We start from the raw sequence: 21,496 nt of genomic DNA on the forward strand, positions 1-21,496 counted from the left end.
CACTCAGTTTAAGCAAGACTGTGAAAATGAAAGTCATAAAGTAAACAGATTAGTATTATCATATCAAAAAAGAAAAAAAAAAGTGAAATTTTTAATTACAGTTGAGTTGGAAATGTTTGATTTAAGTTGAGACCTATGCAGGTCTCAACTGAAACGACACTATTATCCTGCTGTGACAATGCAATGTGACTTCAGCAACACCAATAATGCGTTTCAGAAAGATTACTCAACAGGAACAAGATTAAGACGCCACTGATGCCTATTTAATTAAAGGAAAGGCAGAAATCCCTCACACTCACAGCTAAATGACTAAATTAGAAGGCAGAGCATGCTCGCGAAACAACAATGCTCTCCTGAAAACAGGAACTCCTGCTCCCAGCGACTCCCTATCAGGATTCCATTATCAATTTTAAGACCCAGTTCTAATTTAAAAATCATTTATTTCTTTTATTGTGAGAAACTAGACGTTTATTCCAGTTTGGGATCACTAACCCTCCGTACAGGCAGCCCCACACACTCACGTGTGAAGTAAATGTTCAAATACTTTTTTAACTTTTTGCTCTTAGTGGATTTTGCCTGAAAAGCACACTAAGTTCATTTTCAAAACACTCCTCCTTTGCATCAATAGAGAATAAATTAGGCAATGGATGAAAACAAAGTCTGGCAGATTCAAATGAATGCACGAGTTAATTCATTAATGATTTAGGTTAATTTGCTAAGCCTTTTGAATTTTTCAATCAATCTGAGGTAGATTTCTGGAGTAACACATCTAACTGCTAATATGGGATTGGATTAGTTAACTAATAAAATAAGAAATGTATCAGCAAATGTCATGCAGGAAAATTAGGGTATGTTTGCCCAACCCAGTCGCCAGAAAAAATATTGGTATTGTGTGTTTCTGCATGGATACATTACATTTGTACATTACCTTACACACTGAGACTGCGTTTTCACAACACTTAGTTAATGTGTGGTTAGGTTCAGGCAGAAAAACAACTTGGTTATGATTGGGAAGAGATCATGTTTTATCTTAAAAACAGTTTTGGTGGCACTATCACGGTTAGCTGTCAAAGTCCCAGGGAAAAAAATGCTTTTCATGGCACAATCCCACTTGGAAAAACAGTTAGGGTTCACTAAAAACAACAACAACAACAAAACAACTGTTTGGTGGCTAAAACGGCACTAGAAACACAGCTCACTAGGTGTCATACCTCCACCGTCCCCTCCACCTCCCGATAAAGTCAGCTTACATACTACATCACGTAAGAAATGCTGATATGATGTGTATGAAATGTAATGTATTAGTGATAAACAGAAATGTACAGTACCAACATTTTCCTCTAGTGACCGGGCTGCATTTGTCTTAATTTACTGTCAGAAAGTTTCAGATATGCGACACCTCAACAATGGGTTTGGTCTTTTCTACTGTGACAGCTACAACACCACAAAAGAAGACATAGTTTCATCTGACAAGAGAAGAAGTAAAGGTACACAGTGCTAATGGGTGAACAAAATGCTTTTCTGGAGTGCAGGCTGGCATTGGTGCTGGAAAATGGCACAGTGAAGTACTCTTTTGACAAGTTGCTGAATGCCACTGCAACAAAACTAAGGGCTAAACACACTGAGGTTACTGATAACCTTAACCCTACCAGGCTTTTCTATTCTGTGTTCGTCTTTATTGCCAATTCACATTCAGATTCATTCTTTATTGTCCTCAATAGAGGACATTTGCTTTCATAGTCTGCACGATCAGACACTCAAAACAAGTAACACACACACNAACCCTAACAGGCTTTTCTATTCTGTGTTCGTCTTTATTGCCAATTCACATTCAGATTCATTCTTTATTGTCCTAGGACATTTGCTTTCATAGTCTGCACGATCAGACACTCAAAACAAGTAACACACACACACACACATTCTGCAGACAAGAATTTAAACAAACTGTAACATAACGACGTGTGGTCCTGGTCAGCGCTGCAGAGTGAGTTGGTCTCATGCCAGCTACAGGAAAGGAACTGCACTTGGCTATATTTGATTTCTGATACTGCCTGCCAGTCATGTAATTAAGAACATCAGGTTCACAGGGTCCATCTTTAAGATAGCAGAGACTGACTCAGACTGGGGCACGCAGACAATGAAAAGCTGCCAGAGCCACTGCTGATATGAAAAGATTTTCTCTGTCCTCTATCACACAAAAAAACCTTTTAAAAATTTTTTTGTGGTTTCGCTTGTGTGTGCAGAGTAAAGATTTTTGACCAGGTCAAAACACATTGTACTGTGTAAGAATGCATGTGTGGCCTTCTAAAATTAAGGTTGTATACCCGAAAGGCTACTTTTTCAACCACATTCCTCATATCAGCTGCAATATATTGTTAAATCTAATCTGTGATAGATATGCGCAGCATCTATCGTACAGTGTGTCTTCAACTATTTCTGTACAATTTGTACAGAAACTCACACACAGACAGCTGTAGATGCTGCACAGTCTGCCGCATCAAATTTAATCCTGGGTCAGACTACAAATCTGTTCAAGTGTTGCTTGTCTTGGCCATTGCAGATGAAACATTTGCCATGTGGTCAGGTAGCTGTTCATAGAAGGTGACAGAAGAAAGATGTATCACATAAAGAGAAGTGATTGCTCACAACCTGCCTCTATTATTAACGAATGATTCTCCATTCCGCTAGAACACTTTACAATGAATCTCTTCTCTCTATCTATTTAAGCTATTGCTATAGCAACAGGGATAGCTCTGTTTTAAGCTCTTAAAAGTGTAATTACGCAAAATAATCCAGGCATTCAGTTAGTTTATATTTTGTGTCTGATCTTTTTCCTCAAGCCTCACACTGCATAGCGAAGCCTGAAGAAATACTGAAATAAACCTTTTTTCGTCCTGCTAAATCTAAACTTCTGTTGCCTGTTAGCATTAGTAAGATTAAAAACTTAAGTAAATCTTGTTGAATAGGTATACCATCTACTTTTCTTTTTTTTAATCACATGAAAAGACCAAAACCAAGGTGTTAGTCGATCTCTTTCCAACTTCCCTACATTCTCTGCGGCACTCAGCCCCAACCCCACTGGTTCTATCTTTCTTTCTTTCTTTCTTTCTTTCTTTCTTTCTTGCTTTCTCTTTTTCTTTTAAAGGCTAGGTAACTTCCTACAACAGCTGGTCACTGCAGTTTTTAGCAAACGTGTCTTAAACACAAGTAAGTAGTATTTGTTGGGGACTATTTTCAGATGTGGATTGATACAAATGTGGTGCTCTAGTGGATATTCACAGCAGCAGGATGGTGTATGTGGGATTGACGAATAAAATACAGTGCCCATGTTGTTTGCTGTGGAAAAATATGTCATCCAATGCAAATAGTGCGGCTCATTGATGTGTTTTTTTTTATAGTTTTAAAGGGATAGTGCACCCAAACATGAACATTCAGCCATTATCTACTCACCCATATGCCGACGGAGGCCCTGGTGAAGTTTTAGAGTCCTCACATCCCTTGCGGAGATCGGCGGGAGGAGCGGCTAGCACACCTAATGGCAGACGGCGCCCCAGACTAACGTCCAAGAACACAAAATTGAATCCACAAAGTATCTCCATACTGCGCATCCATAGTGATCCAAGTGTGCTGCAGCCCCGACATAAAAAGTTGTTTGGAAAAACGTCATATGAACTCTGTTTTTAGCCTCACTGTAGCCTGTAGCTCTGACTGCTTCCATGTGCTCTGCGCTCACATGATCGGTGATGCATGGTCTCTGAAGAGCAGCAGTCTCGTCAGTACTGATGTCCAGATTCTCAAGTGCAGGCATCACCAATTCCCAGTCTGAGCAGCAAAGACTTTCCTCATCCATTGGCATTGCTTTGCATTTGAAACAACTACACCACCAGGTTTCCAGTGCTCGACTCCGGTATTCTGCGGCTGGCTGAGGGTTAGGCTCATGAGCTGCGGCGGCTGCTTCGTCCAGTAGCCTGAGTTCCGTCCGTATACTGGGGCTCAAACAAATAGGGCTCAACAAAGAAATGCTGTTCCTCCTCAATTTCAAAGTCTTCAGACATGTTGGGCTGTCCTTTGCTAAAAGACCGTAGTGCAAATTATCTTTTAGCTCTGTGGTTACCGCTGTCTCCCCCTGCGGTGCACGTGTCACGTGATGTAAACACGGGTGAGCAAAGCTCATGCTTTCGCTGGTCACGCGCAAGCGCACACACGTGAGCACGGCGCACAGAGAAGCAGTCAGAGCTACAGGCTACAGTGAGGCTAAAAACAGAGTTCATATGACGTTTTTCCAAACAACTTTTTATGTTGGGGCTGCAGCACACTTGGATCACTATGGATGCGCAGTATGGAGATACTTTGTGGATTCAATTTTGTGTTCTTGGACATTAGCCTGGGGCGCCGTCTGCCATTAGGTGTGCTAGCCGCTGCCCCCACCGATCTCCGCAAGGGATGTGAGGACTCTAAAACTTCACCAGGGCCTCCATCGGCAAATGGGTGAGTAGATAATGCCTAAATTTTCATTTTTGAGTGCACTATCCCTTTAAGACAAAAAAAGGAAGCTCAATGGCCAAGAGACATTAGTTAGCCTACAGTGGCTACACAGATAATTATTGTTAGGTTAATTTGATCATTGGTCTTCGCCTCTTTTCATGGTATTTGTTGACAATAAGAAAAATATAGAATATCTTAAACTTAACCTTTAACAATAACTGGCTAAAAAACATTGTTGTGTTCCTTATGAAAAACAAATTAGTTTCAGGCAAACACTTATTCCCTGCAAATTTTATGTCTTATCTGCATCACTTTACTGTGTCTTTAATTTTGTCAACATAAAAGTGAAAATTGGGGTGGGGGGTTGGGGCAAATGTACATGTTCTAAATATTGAGGGGGGACATGTCCCCTGTGTTCCCCATGACATCTGCACCTTAATTTCCAGTGAAGTGAAGACCTAAATTTATATTCTCTGCAATAAATTATCATATACTTTAACAATCCCACCCTTTTAGTAATTTATTCAAATACAAGTTTCTTTAATGCTCTAATTCTCTCAGATGCTCCCTCCCTGCATTATGTTGCATCCTGTTTCAACAGGAAATGCATCAGCTACAGGACGTAAGATGATTTCAAGCCGGTGCAAAATTACAAATATTTGACATTTTTCAAATTTCTTGACTTTTGACCTTTCCGATGCAGCAGATGTACACTTATATAGTTCCAAATTATTATTCCCTTTTTGGCTCTGGCAGCTTTAATTACCAGTGGGCTTATTAGAGGTGTAAGAAGGCTCAAAGTCTGTCTTGTGTCAAAATCAGAGTCAAATTACGCGTAAAACTAATTGCCACCAAAAGGTCACAGTCTTTACTGGAGGGAAATAGGATCGGTGCTGAAACGCCATTTGCACCTAAAGAGCGAATGGTGTGTATTTGACTGGTAGTCTGTGTTACAGGAGGAGAATATCTCTGCCTGCCACCCGGCCTGCAAGAGAAAAACTCATGTACTTTAGTTCGCCTAAATTCCTATAAAGAATTACATGACAGTCTCCAGTAATATCAGTTGCCCTTTAAATTATTCACTTGAACCTTCACCATTCAATCATGCTGTGGAGTTAATTAAGCAATAGCAAGAGTAATAAAGAAGACAGATGACACTCGGTCATACATGCATGCCCTGACTCTGTGACAACAACTGAAGGCTGGTAAGGTCAGAGCCCAGCAATTGATGGAACTGTCATCCTATCATAGTGGAAATCCACCAGCAGACTCAGATTGTAGATTGACTTCTCACTCGTCCAGGGGACCAATCAAATGGCCCGAGACATATTGGTGGCCTTGTCCCCAAACGCTAAACCTCCGAATCTAATCTGAGCAAGCGATCACTCACTTGCCATTAATGTCATCATTTCTGCCTGTCCGATAACTGGCACATATAGTAGGCACTTATTGACTTCCTCCTGCTTTAGGAATATGAAGTCCAGAGGCTGTCAGTTAGACTCATCAAGATCCGTCAAACAGTCTATCATCATGATGGTCAAATCGGTAAGAAAAAGTCATTAAAAAAACATGAATCTGCAAAATTGATAGTGCTGACTCTGCATGTTGGGAAGTTGTTTTTTTAGTTTGGTGTTCTTTTGTTCTTTGCAGTGGCTGAAAATATTGTACACTGTGTTGTATTATGTAATAATAATCACTAGGAAACCTCTACCAAACATGTTAGCTGATTTATAAATGACATGAGTACTCAATAAATGTACATTGTATGTCAGTGTGTCCATTGCATTTTGTTTTATCAATTTCAGAGAGTATTGAATATTGTACTTTTGACTTCACCACATTTTGTTTACAGCTATTAACCATTTAAACGCTATTCTGTTCCCAGGGAAACAGCTTTGGTCCCTTTTTACTTCCTGTCAATTACATTCCAACAGGAAATACAAAGGGACCCATTCATAATGTTTATGTGATCAAGTTTGAATTTGTGTATAGATACAGCTTAGATTAATTTGAAACCAACACAACAATGAGGTTAATAACGTGAAGTAGAACACTGAAAGTGGCTATTCTACAGTGTCGTCACTTGATGTGACTGTAACGTAGTAGGATGCAGGAAGAACTACAGGTTGGATTTCTCCTTCAGGTAGCCAGGGGACGTGCTCTAGATGCCACTTAGAAACAGAACTTTCTCACTCTTTTCACTTGTATTGTAAAGCGCAGAGGATGTTATGGATGAGGACACATTTTGTGTTTCAGCTGACTTGGATATTCAGCTATATTCATTCAAGCCAGAGTACATGGCCCAATAAATGCAGTGGAGAGCAGCCGAGCTGCATAGAGGTCGTCAAATACAGACGCTCTGTCATGCCCCTCAGCGTGGGATATTGACGCCAAAGGCACCCTTAATATCTTCATTAGATACACCAGGCTTTCAGCTAACTCCAATGTAAACTCATGTCCAGCAATACTTGTTGCAACTGACATAATATAAAGAGCGAGAAAGTTCTTATAGGAGAAAAGGGAAAGGAGGTGGATGCATCAAAGAAAGACTCTCACCCGCACTTTTATCCAGAAAACCTCAGTTTGTGTACCATGTGGAACCAAAAATCCAAGTTGTTTTAATATAATGTTATGCAATTTATGTACAATCATTGCACATTGACGTCAATCAAGTGACATATTAACATCACATTACATTTTTGTTACGTAACGAATGTACTTATTTTAACCGAAAACATGTACTTTTTCCCCAAACCTAATCTAATCTAAACCTATTTATTAGCCTGTTTCACAACATTTACCATGTGTTACAATGTGTTTCAGCTGTGCATCACAAAGAGATGCTAAAGATTGCCCATTGCATCACTTTGTGATGCTAAGGGATGTGACCAAGCGTCCTGGCAACCGGGGAATGATAATGGGTAGGGTTGGGTCGGTTCTCAGTAATACTAATTCGGTTCGGTACTCCGTCTTGGACCAGGACCAGGTTTGTTTTTTTGTTTTTTTGAGACCGACCAGACCGCATACGTCATCCTCAAACATACTCAGGCGGAACATACGCGAAGCGGACTCCGCGGAGGTCTGCCCGGACTAAAAGCGGATGTCCGCAAGCCCTGTGCGCGCAAAGCTCAGATTTTACGACCGTGCGGACTCCACTCCGCGCACCAGTGTCACACAAAAGACTGCTCGGCATGTATTTTTCACATCGCAGGGATTTTTCACGGACATTTTAACAGGAAACTACAACACGGAAGTGCGCTCGACTATGGAAGCCCGAATGACTGCGGACATTCCTCGCGGAGTCCGCTCCGCTTATAGTACGCCCGAGTCTGTGAGCACCTGTGTCTGCCTCTTCGCCAAGCGCACAGCGAGCAGGAGACAGAGGGGGGTGAGGGTGGGGCGGGGACTGAGCTAGGGGGTGCGAGTGCGCATGCGCCGAGGCCTCTACTGTAGCCTGGAGTTTGTTTAACAGTGACGGAAAGTCGATAATGTCCGGTATTACCGACTTGATGCGGTTTTTCACAAAAACTGGACCATTTTTTTTTGTTTTTTTTTCATACCGCCCCAGCCCTAATAATGGGTTAATAGAAGTTAAGGCTGGCAGAAACCCTGAATAACCTGAGCTATTGAGAGCTGCGTGCAATTTATCCTGATGCATGTAGGCACTGCCAGCACTGCTCCAGAAGCCATGGAGAACTCAGCATTCTTGGCTACTATTGCACACATTGATTTGCTTCAACTGACAACATTTAATGTCAACACTGATTGGACAGTTACCTATTTACTCATTGTGCACATACAGAGCAACATTAGCATTCATATGGAGTTGTATTTCTGGCCACCTGAATGTGAGTCCTTTAAGCTCCATTTTTGGTCTCTACCAACTCCTGAGGGAAATATCTGACTCTTGATCCACCAAATTCATTATAAAAATCTGCAAAGCAAGGAAGAGCTGCAGATTCAACTAATAATACTCTGTAATTGCCTAAGTGACCCCTTTCACATTTTCTATGTCTTGTTTTTGATAAAACAACACTGATATAGCAACTCCATGTGATTCTTCTACTTCTTCTACCACTGGTTCTTTAATAGTAGAGAGCAGCACTGATGGCAGCTCTATCATCAAGAAGCCTTGCTTTGAGTTTCACTTCACTTGAACTTGTTTGTAGGTTTGTCTTTGATCTGCAATGATGACTTAGAGTAAACTCTAGTCAGCACACAGAGAGAGTTAATAGTTCCCCAGAGAGATGTTTCCATGTTTGTCATGTCATCAAGCAGAACCCACCATGTTATCCTCAAGTGCCAACGGCATATCTTTTTTCTGCTGCACATCTTTTTCAGTGGAAGCTCAGAAGCCACAAAAGTTTGCCCAGAGAGAGATGGGAAGGAAAAAAATAGAGACTCACATGCAAAGGTTAGACTGGCCTCTCGGCTGACGATGGTCCCGAAAGAGTTGGAGGCGAGGCACTGATACGTTCCAGCATCTTGGTCTTTGTTCAGATGGCTGATTCTGAGGTTGCCTCCAGAGAGGCTGTAGTGAGATCCAGATTTGGGACTGATTTCCGTGCCATTCAATTTCCATCTAAAAAAAAGAAAAAGAAAAAAAGTAATAAATGGAGAAAATTAACATGTAAATTAACAAGTTAAACATTGTTTAGTGTAGACCAGGGCGATGGAAGCTTTCCAGACTACAAGAAGAGACGTGACTTGTACATTTGATTGTTTTTTAACAGGAAAGAAATAAAAGGTGGAGAGGGGCCCAGAAATCATGCCCTCCAGCTTTGTGTTAATCTAAGCAGCAGTGAACCAATGTGGTGCCAAGGACTTGACTCCCTGAGAATAGATAGCATTGCAGGCCATCCATCTTGCCAGACCCCAGTCAAACGGCATAAAAATGCTGCTTAATCATTATGGTGCAACAATTAAAACAAATGCCTGCAACCTTGCCTTCACACTTTTGCATTCTGGACTAGTCCACATGCTAATTATTGGTGTTAGGGGTGATCAACGAAGGGTATAATTCACTTAAAATGGCAACAGATTCTTCAATCTCTCCACACAGATGCACCTTATTAGAAAAACACAGGTGGAGGGAAGATCAGTCATTTCAGAACAATGGGTTCAAGCCATAACTTATTTCAGCCACGGTGAAAAAGGAGCTCAGACACTGTTATTTGTTATCGATGATGTATAACCATCAATGCAATAAAAGGTTTTGCACAGATAAACAAGCATGAAAGGAGCATTTTGAAAGTTATTGGAAAATGGACAATGCAGATTTGATTAGGAGCCAAGGTGATTTAGCCGTTGATTATTTCTTCGAGGATAACTTCTAAATTTCCTTCTGCTTTGATTTTTTAATTTTCTCTGAATGATTTCAGGTTCAGCTGGGAAAACAGTGTATTGTTACATTTGGAAGAGAAAGCAGCTTTGATGTGAAAAAAGGGGCTTTGCTTAAGCCCCTTTTGTACAGTAGACAGAAGTTGTGCGGGGCTGTTTTTGTGCTTTGCTATCTAACTCCCCTCGTGCCAATTTGGTGCCTTTGAGGCATAAGAACCTTTTTGAGGAAACACTGACAGCAGTACTGCGCTATCATTGTTGTGTTTTCTTGCTATATTACATCTTTTATAGTAATATACCCTTTAGAATAGGCTCATTTGCTTTTTTTGTTGCACAATATCAACTGTGTTCAGCACTGTGGCCACTGGAGTCAGTCCAGGATCATCACATAATACACAAGTAGGAGCTGATTACATGAAAAACAATGTCAGACTGTGTTGCTTACCCGCCTACCAGCACTGAAATGTCTCACAAACAGCAGAATATTTGTGGGCCGGGCATTGCAGCACTCACAACGCGCCTCTACAGACTTTTTTTCTTTTAATAGACAAAGTGTGTAGCACAATGGTCTTTCATGGCCCTTCTCCGGTTCAGTCATAAGTAAGTGCGCGCTCTCAAGAGCCTTATTACTGCACACAATAGAGAAGAGCCTGAGGGGGGTGGTGGCTGCGGTCTCGCAGGACTACAGCAGCGATTCATTTGCAGCTGAGGTGGAACAAACAAAAATCAACATAAATATCTTACAGCCAAGTAACACCTTTGAGTTGAATGGCAAAGCAGTGCAGACAGGGGAGGGAGGAAAATGACACTCCAAACCCTCAGCATCAGGCTCAGATAGTGTTTTCTTCTGTTTCTGAAAAGGGATCCCATCAAATATGAAAGCAGCCTTTCATAGTCATAATTGCTCGGAGAGACTCGGCATTGTATCCATATTGAAATGGTTTAATCGGGCGACAGCTTGAAAACCAAATGTTGCAAAAGATTTTCTCTGACAGTTGTCGATTCAAAGCTTTATCCTTTATCTTTCTGAAACATTAGACCGGATAGTTAATTGAGCCTGAAAAATGTTTTGATGTATCTGAATGAGTTATCATGTCCCTGTGTAGCAAAGGATTAAAAATTTACCCAGTTGGAGGATTGTGAATATTGTGTATGTGTGTGGTTGTTAAACATAGTGGTAGTAATGTATAATTGCCCACCCAGAACTGCCACTGTTCTGTTATGACAAATTGAACACCCCATGACAGCTCTTGTCTCTTTAAGCCAATTAGATAACAACTTTAAAGCCACTAAGTGACAGATACTCTAATTTGTGTGAAACTCAAGCACATTCTCACTAAGGATAAATTGAGACCAGTTCGGGAGCAGCCACAGAAAGCAGCATGAGGGCACCAGTGACAGTCAACATGGCGTATCCTCCTCCGGAGCAACAGATTACATCGAATACATATAAACTAGATTATTTAATAATTCCATTTACTATGATTTATGCTGGCAAGCAGGCCACAACAGCAGTTCCATTTGTTAGGCACATGCTTTATGCAATCATGTAACAACAGGCCGTGTACACAGTGGCATAATACCACACCATCTGGCTTATGAGGCTGTGAATGTTAGGCGGTCTGTTCTTTTTCTTAAGCCTGGTGCTTTGATGTGATAAGAAAAAAAAACTACCTTCTACTACTACACTTAAATAGTTTGAGTTAAAGTACATTTCAGTTTAATTCTAAAACCACATACAGAATGGTGTCTGTACATATGAGGCATTACAAAATAAAGACGGCTTTAGTGTCCCCTACAACTACTGCTGCTTTTAGAGGACACAAGAAATTACATTTAAACAGGGGCGGACTCGCAACAAAAAGCATCGCCTTTAGCATCAGGTTAGGGTTAGGGGTTATGGGGTTAGGGTTGCATCACAGCAGCACCTTTGCTGTTATGCTGCCCCAGTTTGATGCACCCAGTTCAAACTGACACAACATGTTTGAACAAATTAAAATAATAAAAAAGATCTTTTAATTGGTATTGTTTGTTAAAAGCAAATATGCTTGAAGGCTAAACTAATATCCCGTGGTTTTCCTCCACGTTTGCATGTATGGAAAGCAAAAATTCAGACCTGAAATGATGTAATGATCATCTGACATCCAATTTGACTCTGTAGCTGCTTTTCAGAATCATTTCAAACATTGGCAAATAGTCAACAGTGTTCAAACACCGAGCTACATCAGAACAAGCAGACTCTATCCACAAGAGCAAAGCAGCTTCCTTCTAGAGGTAGAATGCAATGAAGTACATTTACTCACGTACTCAGGGGCAATTTAGAGTTTACTAGATTATGTCCATTTCCTGCTACTTTATACTTCTATTCCATTATATCTCAGAGGAAAATATTGTATTTTTTTTCTTCACTACATTTTTTTATAACTTAAGTTACATGTTACATTGAAGATTCAGATTATTTATACAAACTATAAATCAATGTGCAATTATAGATTACGCTATGCAGAAGTAAATTAAGAAATTACAATGAGCTCTGTCTTTACCAGCTGCAATATTAAAGCAATGAACACATTAATGCATTAATAAATATAATCCAATGATACGATATACATCATTACTATAAGACTAGTCCATACCCATTGGTAGCTTTGTCACCTTCTACCTATGCCAATCCTTAATGCCTATGTGCAGTTTCAGATTAGATTGACCACATCAGTGAGTAGAAAAACGTGGGACAGACAGAATGACACACTGACAGTTTCCGTGATTATGTACAGCATACCATACCATGACTTAGTCATACCAAAAATTAGAAAAAACAAACATTTGGCCACAGGGGGAGCCACAGCGATTGGTCGCATTTTAGCCATTTTTAAGCATTTTTCTGTTGTTATAGTGCCACCCAGTTGCCAATTAGAGTTAAATTTCTCCAGTCACCTTGAGGCGTCCTGTTCTACATATCGACCAAGTTTAGTAAAAATCGATATGGTGGTTAGGCCAAGAAAAGAAATTAGCTCTCTAGCGCCCCCATTTTGTTTGATGGGGTCAATAATGGAGGGGTCCCCTCAGAATATGTGAGGTCATATGCCTACAAAGTTGCGTGGTGATCGGTGAAACCCTTGAGATGTTATACACCTTTATGTGATGAGCCACGCCCTCCGCAATATTCATTGCCTTATAGAAGCTCAGTTTTAGTAAGTTTTCCAACTTTTGCCAAGAGGGAACGTTAGATATTGGTCCCTAGATTATGTTCACCGAGTTTCATGCAGATCAGTCAAACTTCCTAGGAAGAGATCAATTTTTTATTTATTTTTTAAATTCAAAATGGCGGAAAATCTGGAAGTTATGGGTTCTTAGGTAAATTTGTTCCTCATGAGGAGAGGCATCTCTGTGCAAAGTTTCATGTCTCTACGACATACAGGGCATAAGATATGCCCATTCAAAGTTTGCCATTTCAATTGGTTGCTTTAGCGCCCCCCTTTGGCCGATTGATGTAATATTGCTTCATTCGCATCCTCCCATGATCCTCTACCACTGTGCCAAATTTCACATGGACTGACCAAGTCAGTGAGGAGAAAAACATGGAACAGACACACAGACACACCCACACAGACAGAGTTTTCGTCATTATATAGTAAGATAATGCAGGCTGTTCTCGTAAACTGTTTGTATCTTTCCTGCAGAAAGTAATGCACCCCAATTTATGCATAACACATGTATTTTATAAGGCTGCGACATGAGCAATGTGCTGATTGGAGTGAACAAGGAAGCAGTCCCAAGCGGTCCAGTAAGAAGGCAGGTTGGGGTGTTGGATGGGTCACAAAACCATGGACTTTCCCCTGGGACTTTCTATAGGTGACGGCTGTTTGAAACCTTGTGAACTTTCACTCCAAAGTCATCGAAATTCAACTTCCGGCATCAGACACCAAAGAAAAAAGCCGCCCTTTCACGTCAGCATGACACGCGATCAGTTGCTGTTGTAGTGTAATGGCACCAGGCGGTGTCAGGGGGAAACACAGGGGGACAAGAAAGAAAGTTTAGGCAGTGAATGTCAGAGTATGGAGGGCGGGAGGGGTGGTGGAAGGCTCCAACAACCACCCACTTTTTTCCTAAACCCTATCACATGCTTTTGTTGCCTTAACCCAACTGTTGGTACGTTGGCAAAATGTAATCGTGCGTTTGTTGTTGAAGGAAAAAAAGGTCCATTCGTGGTACTGACGTAGTGCGTTTGTTTTGAAAGAGACAGTATGTAAAAGTCACATTTCCTGTGAAAATGAAGTGTATTTTGAAAAAAAGACGATGCATGTAATGGCAGAACTTGATATGGTGTCCCAGAACATCAACAACCAACACACCCAGGGTACCTTGCACGTCGAATCTGGACGTGGAAAGTCCATGACCAAACGTTGATAAGGCTGGAGTGAGAATGTGTTGACTTGGAGTCATTTTAAGGTATGTCCTCACCATGCTTCACTTCTTAAACCTAACCACCATAACTGCTAATTTGTAGGATATTATATGAACTTATTTGTACTTTTACTCAGATAAAATATAGAATGCAGGACTTTTACTTGCATCTCTACACTATGGTATTACCACTTTTGTTGACATCTGAGTACTTCTTCCATCATGGCTATACTCACACTAAATATACACAAAGCACACTATGTTTACAGCAAACTAAATTCACATACAGAACGCTATATTTACACAATATCACACAAGGCCTATTAAATTCACACTATATCACACTTACACATACGAGCATGACAAAGCACCTGCTCCCTGCTCACACCTTTTTGACGCTTCAGCCTCTTTTCCACTGTCCTCATCATCACCTGCAGACTGCTTGAATAAATCTGTTATCTCAGCACACTTTGCAGTGTCATTTAGCTAAGACTTTATGTTCAGCGCACATTCTCTGCACTGCCAGCCACAGGTTTTCTCTTTCTGTCCATGTTTCAGCAACGAGTGTTACTAAAATTCCCAAACTTCCTGATGGCCAGAACACATCAGCTTTTAAAATGTAAAAAACATGGCCTCATCCATTGGTAGGATGTGGCACACAAAATCAGTTTAAGGCACTCCATGTTCAGAGCTGCTAGGTTACTCCTTATGAGCTGTAAAATGTAGTAAAAAATGCAGTATTTTAAAAACTTTAGGTTTTCTTAAGGATCTTTGTGAACTGGAACACCACCCATATTGTCTACAGGTTGGATCTCCTGTGGCTGTTTTCACACAGATCAAACTGAAGCAGGAGTGAGGGACAAGGTATCTGAACACCACTATGCTATTTGCACTGGGAACCCTGCTTATCCAGTGGCCTGCAACTATCTGGCGGCCCAGTGTGGCAGTGACTTCACAGAGCTGAAGGCCTCAAGCGATGAGAGAGCACTGCATCAACAGCCTCACAGCCACAAGTCCCCTATTCCTGACCCCTTCTCTCTCTTATAGCAGATATTCGGTGGACAGTGTAAAATGTACATATTGTGAACTGCTCCATAACTTATCCGATTTTGTTCATTTATGTAGTTATTTCACAGTTTGTCGTGATGTTAGTGTTGGTTTGTGCACCCTGTGGTTAAATCATTTAATGCTTCCTTTCTGAAAAAACACCCCTAGTGGGCAATTGTGTGCTTGCATTTACATACAGTGTGCACTGGGTTTACTTTACCACAAAGGATCAAATGTGGAAAGCAACAAACAAACAAATGGCAACAACAACAAAAACTTTTCAACACTATAGCTGACTGAGATAATCTGCTTCATTTCACAAACACATTTCCTCCAAAGGGTGCCGCAGCTCCAACACAGAGACATCAAATAAAAGTACAAGTCAAAATTTAATCTCAATAGCAGAAACATATGACAGTCCCAGAGGTTTTTCTGTAGTCAAATTAGAAACTATTCGTAATTTGGTAAGTATTAGCAGTTTTAAGTATTCTGTACAGTTGTCTACTTTTATTTTGAAGCCTCTGTGGTGGAGGTGCAGCCTCCTTTGTTGTGTGCGCTGGGTGTCATTTTTCCAAATACACTTCCGTTTTCAAGAGAAATGTACCGTTTGCACACAGTGTCTCTCAAAATAAACGCATTATGTCAGTACAACAGGCCGAATTGAGTTTTTTTTCCCTTTAACAACAAACGCACGTGGTTATGTTTAGCCAACACTGGCACTTAGTTGGGTTTAGGAAAAAAGAACAGGGTGAAAGTCGACGGTTGTTTGACCCTTCCGCCACCCACCCTGCCTACCCTACTCGGACTTCCGTTGTCTTAACTCTCGTTATTGTCCCACCCCATTTCCCCTTGAGGATGCCGAGCGCCATTAAACAATAATGGCAAACAGCCACGTATCATGCTGACATGAAAGGACGGCTTGTCTGATGCTGGAAGTCACTGACCGAGCGCTGGATTTCTCACTTTGGAGTGAGACCAGGTTGGATTATTAGCTTTCTAATGATTTCAATATTGTTTTTGTACTCCATACATTAAGCAAAATACATCACATTACATAATGACTGTCACAGAGCCATACGTGACAGAGTTTAACATGGGTGTGTGGAATAAGACTACCCATCAGTTTGGTTGCACTGAGTTTCAAACCACACCAAGGTGCGGCGATACAAGTTCAGTCCATATTCATTAAAAGCAGTTTTAACCATTCACCTTAATGTTGTCTTACATATTTTAATATGATACCTTTTGTTCCTCTTCATTCAAGTTTAGTGGCAACAATACTGAGAACATATATCCGCTTGTGGCATTAAATGTAAACACTGCAGCTCAAACTGTCACAGTTTACTGCCGTGCAGTTAATGAACTTTGAACATGATTTAGCTGTTGTCCTCCCGCTGCAACACATCTTTAGAAGGCAGCAGCCGCTGTGACAGGGCCGCGCGGCGACCTTGACAGGAAACAGCTGATTAGGTCATCGTCTAAGCTGGCCCAATCCCAAGTATTAAATGTACCAATCCTTCCAAATCTCACCCCAGCAATTTCAGTGAGCAAACATGATTGATTTGAACTTTTACTTGCCAGAGATGCAGCAACACAACACAGCACTCTCTCAATAGACTAATGGTCCATGCAAGGAGGAAATAAAGAGAGAAAAAAGATCTGCTCTTTGAACTCAGTGGCAGGAAAAAAAGACATATGATCTGGGTGCATGCTAAGCTTAACAGGCATTCCTAGGCTATAGACAAGACATGTTTCCAGCAGGGGGCTGAAGCGAAAATCCACCACAAAATAGAAATCATGTAACACATTCCTATGATCCTGATCAGCTCAAGCCTGACTCGCGAGGATGAACAAGTCTTTTCTAAAGCTAGAAACAACAGAGCCAAGACTCTCTTGTTGCTGCATCAAGAGACAAATCCTGGAGCAATTTCATTCAGGGTGAATTGGAGACTGAATCTGAGGACAAATGACAATACCCAGTAGGACATTACAGGATACTGACACTATCTCTGCGTCATTACTATTAAGACTACAGTGAAGTAAAGCACATTTGAAAGTACAGGCTCCAAACACTCTGAGTCCACAAAAATTCCAATTCATTGCCACAGGGTCAGCTTCAGGCTTTGTCAGATAAGAAACTTTCTGGTTTCTGGTTTTAGAGCAAAAGTGTCATGTCGAGTGTATGGATTACACTGGGATCAAAAAACAATACTGATATGTCATGTACGGGTCATCTTTTTAGTTACTGTGTCAGATGAGAAAGCTGCAAATCCATACCTCCGTAATGACTCTGTATTCTTTCTAAGGAATTACAGTAGGCTAATTAAACACTCCAGAAGACTGTGCATTGTTTGGACAACCCTTTTACCCTTTCTAGTTTTTATTTTTACTTCTATATGAATTAGATGAAATAAGCTAAATAAATAAATAAAATAAAATAAAAATGACAGTTTTATGAAAAAATCATGAAATTAGGCGATGAGAAGCATCTCAAACTTTCCCACTAAAAGCCAGCTTTTTTTGTTTGTTTGTTTGTTTGTTTGTCTGTTTTACAATAAACAAACTAAAGTGATTCCTAGGCTATTTGGTTTGTCATTTTTTTTTTTTTTTTTTTTTTTTAATGAAAAAAAGGTTTTTACAATTATAAGCTGTTTGCTTGTTTTTGCCTGTATGTTCATGTGCTTTCAACACACCACAAACATCTCTAAACGCATAAGGTCGTGTCACCATCCACAGAAAAAACATGAATTGGACATCCCATGCCTAATACTGTCAAAAACATACTTTAAAATCAACAAACCAAAGATTTTCTAATTAATTTTGCCTCTCCCCATGTTTCTTATTTCCATTTGTGATGGTCTTTGGCTTTGGCACTACTGTTTCCATATGCTTATGCATATGTACACAATATATATACACATATATGTCATCATGCACACATTTGTGCATGATGACATATATGTAGGGGTGGACGTTTCCACTCTCCTCTCTATCAGCTCTGCTAAGATTGTGCTAAATTTATGCTCATATGTCTATTTTGCAAGTGTTGGTGGTGCTTTTTGTGTCCATGGATTACCAGAAGCATCCAGAAACATTTAACACTTGTCAAGCTGTAGCCTGCAATGTAAGAATCGGCAAAAAGGGACTAAATTGCAATGCACAAGTTGAAGGAGCTGACGGGATTGCATTTCACTGGAGGTGTACCTTGTATTTATGTGACAAGTGATTGATTGAGTGATGTAAACAAGGATTTTAATATTGCAATGGAGTTTGTGGGTGAGACAGGTGTGACTACTGGTGCCTGCATTTTTTCACATCTTTATTTGTTCATATTTAGGCAAATCTGAGACACAAAACGACAGCCTGCACGGGCATTACACGCAGCTCCTGTTTGCACTTAACCACTGATGTACAGGCAATAATTATCTGAATTACTGTTGATGCTGAAGAAGGAGATAATTTGATAAACTGTGGGCCATGACCTGAAGTGGCCACAAATCATCAAATTTTAAGATTTTTATGCCACCATTACTGGAAAGATCTAAATGATAAGTTTGATTATTGTCAACAAATCCCAGGAAAAGACCAAAACAATGTGTTGGTTTATCACTTACTACATTCAGCCTTCCCTGCCCTGTCACTGGTTCTTAGCCAGAACTCCATACATTCCACCTACATTATTTTAAATGGGTCACAATACATTACTTTCATCTCTATCATTTATTAAAAAAAACGCAAAAAAAAAAAATCTTTAAACAGCTAGGCATTGTCGTGTTTAGCAAACCTTGCTCAAACAAAGTAAATGCTGGCTTTTTCAGCAGTGGATTAATACAAATTTAGAGCACTCCTGAGTGCTCTGGTAACAGGTCAGCTATATAGGATTGATTAAGAACAAATTACTGTGCCAGTGTTCATCATAATGATAAAACATGTCACCCAGTGCAGCAGTGTGGCTCACTGATGTGTTTTTAATAGTTTTGAACAAGAACAAAGTTCTATAGCAGAGAGAAGAAAGATATATTGGGCTATGGGATTTAGATAATATATATATGCATTATTATACATTCAACTACCAAATAGTGTAAGTGATTAGAATTTGCATTACCTTGAATAGCTACAATATTAAATACTTCTTATACTTTGATTCATCAATCGCAACAAATGACTTACTTTTCTGGAAGTATTTTTACTCCACAGTATTTCTGCCTCTCACTTTTTGGTTGAGTTGGAAACAACATGAATTACACTTCATTATGTCAAAGGATTTATATTGTAGTTATTTAGGTTTTCCAACAGTTGTCTATTATCGTTATTCAAAGCTGCAAACATGAAAACAGCAAGCTGCGAATTCCAGGGCTAAAAAAAATTGAGTCAACTTGCACGTGTCAAAAACTGCAAGTCCACTTGTGGCCACTTGAGGCTGGCTCCACGAGTAAATCAATCGATATAGACCCCCCTGTTCAAATACAGTGACTTCTGGCTTCAAAAATCCATGATCGCGACGGCCAAAATGCCAAACTTGAGCCTTCAAAATGGGAGTCCACAAACCATTTGGTGACATCATGATGGCTATATCCATTTTTTTATACAGCACATGAAGAGGGATTGTTTAAGACAAGATGGAGACATTTGTCTGTGATAGGTTGTCAGAAAACGAGGCATGCTTGCAAAGTCAGTTGTATAATAGCAAGCAGCATTGATGGGGAGGAACGACGTGCAGAGGGGGACAGATGATACCCTGCAGTTACATACTCACCGGTAGATAGGTGGTGGGCTTCCTTGGGCTTCACAGCTGAACACCACCTCCCTGTTCTTCTCCACAGTCTCCACAGGATACACAATGCTGCCGGGCTGCTTGGTGAAGGCAGGACTCTGCAGGACACTGCTCTCTGTAGGACAACAAGGAAACACAACTGACTTCAAACTTAGACAACGGGCTGTTTGTAAAAAAGCTAATTAGTCAGTGGCACAAACAGGTTGATACTGCTTTAAGCATTTAGAAGGGCAAAACCGCAAGCAGACAAAGCATATCAATTTGAACGGCCTGTCACAACACCACGGCACTGCGAAGAATGATTTGAAGTGAGACGTGTCTTCAACAGCTATTTAGGTGGTAATAGGATATAGCGCCTGATTTATGTTGAACAATTGTCTGGGAAAATGCCTTCATTTACTTCTGTCAACCTGCTTTTATTTGTTCATTTATTTATTTATCTGCTCAGCGATGTTAGGATTATGTGTCCATGCAGAGGTGTAATCAGCTGGTTTCATGTGGTTAGAGCTCTTTGTTGTAAATGACACAACAGAAGTCTCAGTTACTCCATTAAGGCCCCATTATCACAGTGTGTTTCTTGTGCATGGCTTTAGAAAGTATCAATGACACTTTAAAGATAAGGGAAATGAACAGACATAATCACTCTATTTTCTTTGTCATACCTTAATTGTTGTTATTCTTTAAAGTTGAGGTGACCAGAATGCAGATTTGCTGCTATCTGTTATCAGCCTGCATATTTATATTAATTTGCCCTTGTTGAAAGCAAACACAGATCTTGGATTTTACTTTGCCAATGTGAAATCTAGAAAAGAATTGAAGATGAAGAGGATGAACCAAAATTAATTTTGCTTTATAAAGCATGTATTCCTGTTCAAATTTGTCAAACTAAACAGCAGTGTTAATGCTACACTAAGCTACAAAAATAGAAAGAAAAAGAACTAAAATTACAGCTTCTCGGTTGTATACCTCTGCAACCCAGTCAATTTGCACTCACAGTTTATATCCATATCTGTGAAAACTTGGATTCTTCACACACATCTTCACCTCAGCAGCACACATTTTCTACACAATCAGCACAGTTTCAAGATTAGTGTCACCAGTTCACTATCCTTCCATTACTGGCCCTGAGTTATTGCATTGCGTAATAATTTTTTTTGAAGAACATATGATGTCACACAGTGAAAATGACCTTTAACCTTTTGGGGGGAAAAAAATGTCATAACTTAATCATTTTATTATTTTAGACATTTGTGTGATATTTTGTTATAATTAGCGTATGAATTCTTGAGTTATGGCCAAAACATGTGAGATCACAGAAATCTTGACCTTTGACCACCAAATTCTAATCAGTTCATTCTTGAGTCCAAGCAGACGTTTGTGCCAAATTCATGGAAACTCCCTCAAAGGTCTTGAGATATTGCGTTTATGAGAATGAGACAGATG

The 21,496-nt window shown here is 40.2% G+C and overlaps 1 protein-coding gene across 1 annotated transcript in view; it reads right to left on the bottom strand.

Annotated features, from left to right (window-relative positions):
• The window catches only part of cntn4 (contactin 4), a 222,764-nt gene that overhangs the window by 136,732 nt on the left and 64,536 nt on the right, over positions 1–21,496 (bottom strand). The window contains exons 3-4 of the mRNA XM_050038775.1: positions 20,036–20,168; positions 8,892–9,067 (exon numbers count right to left, since the gene is read on the bottom strand). Of these exons, the coding sequence (XP_049894732.1) occupies positions 8,892–9,067; positions 20,036–20,168 (309 nt within the window). The remainder of the gene's footprint in view (positions 1–8,891; positions 9,068–20,035; positions 20,169–21,496) is intronic.

The sequence above is a fragment of the Epinephelus moara genome, chromosome 24 (assembly GCF_006386435.1).
Source record: "Epinephelus moara isolate mb chromosome 24, YSFRI_EMoa_1.0, whole genome shotgun sequence".
In the NCBI taxonomy this organism is placed as follows: Eukaryota; Metazoa; Chordata; class Actinopteri; order Perciformes; family Serranidae; genus Epinephelus; species Epinephelus moara.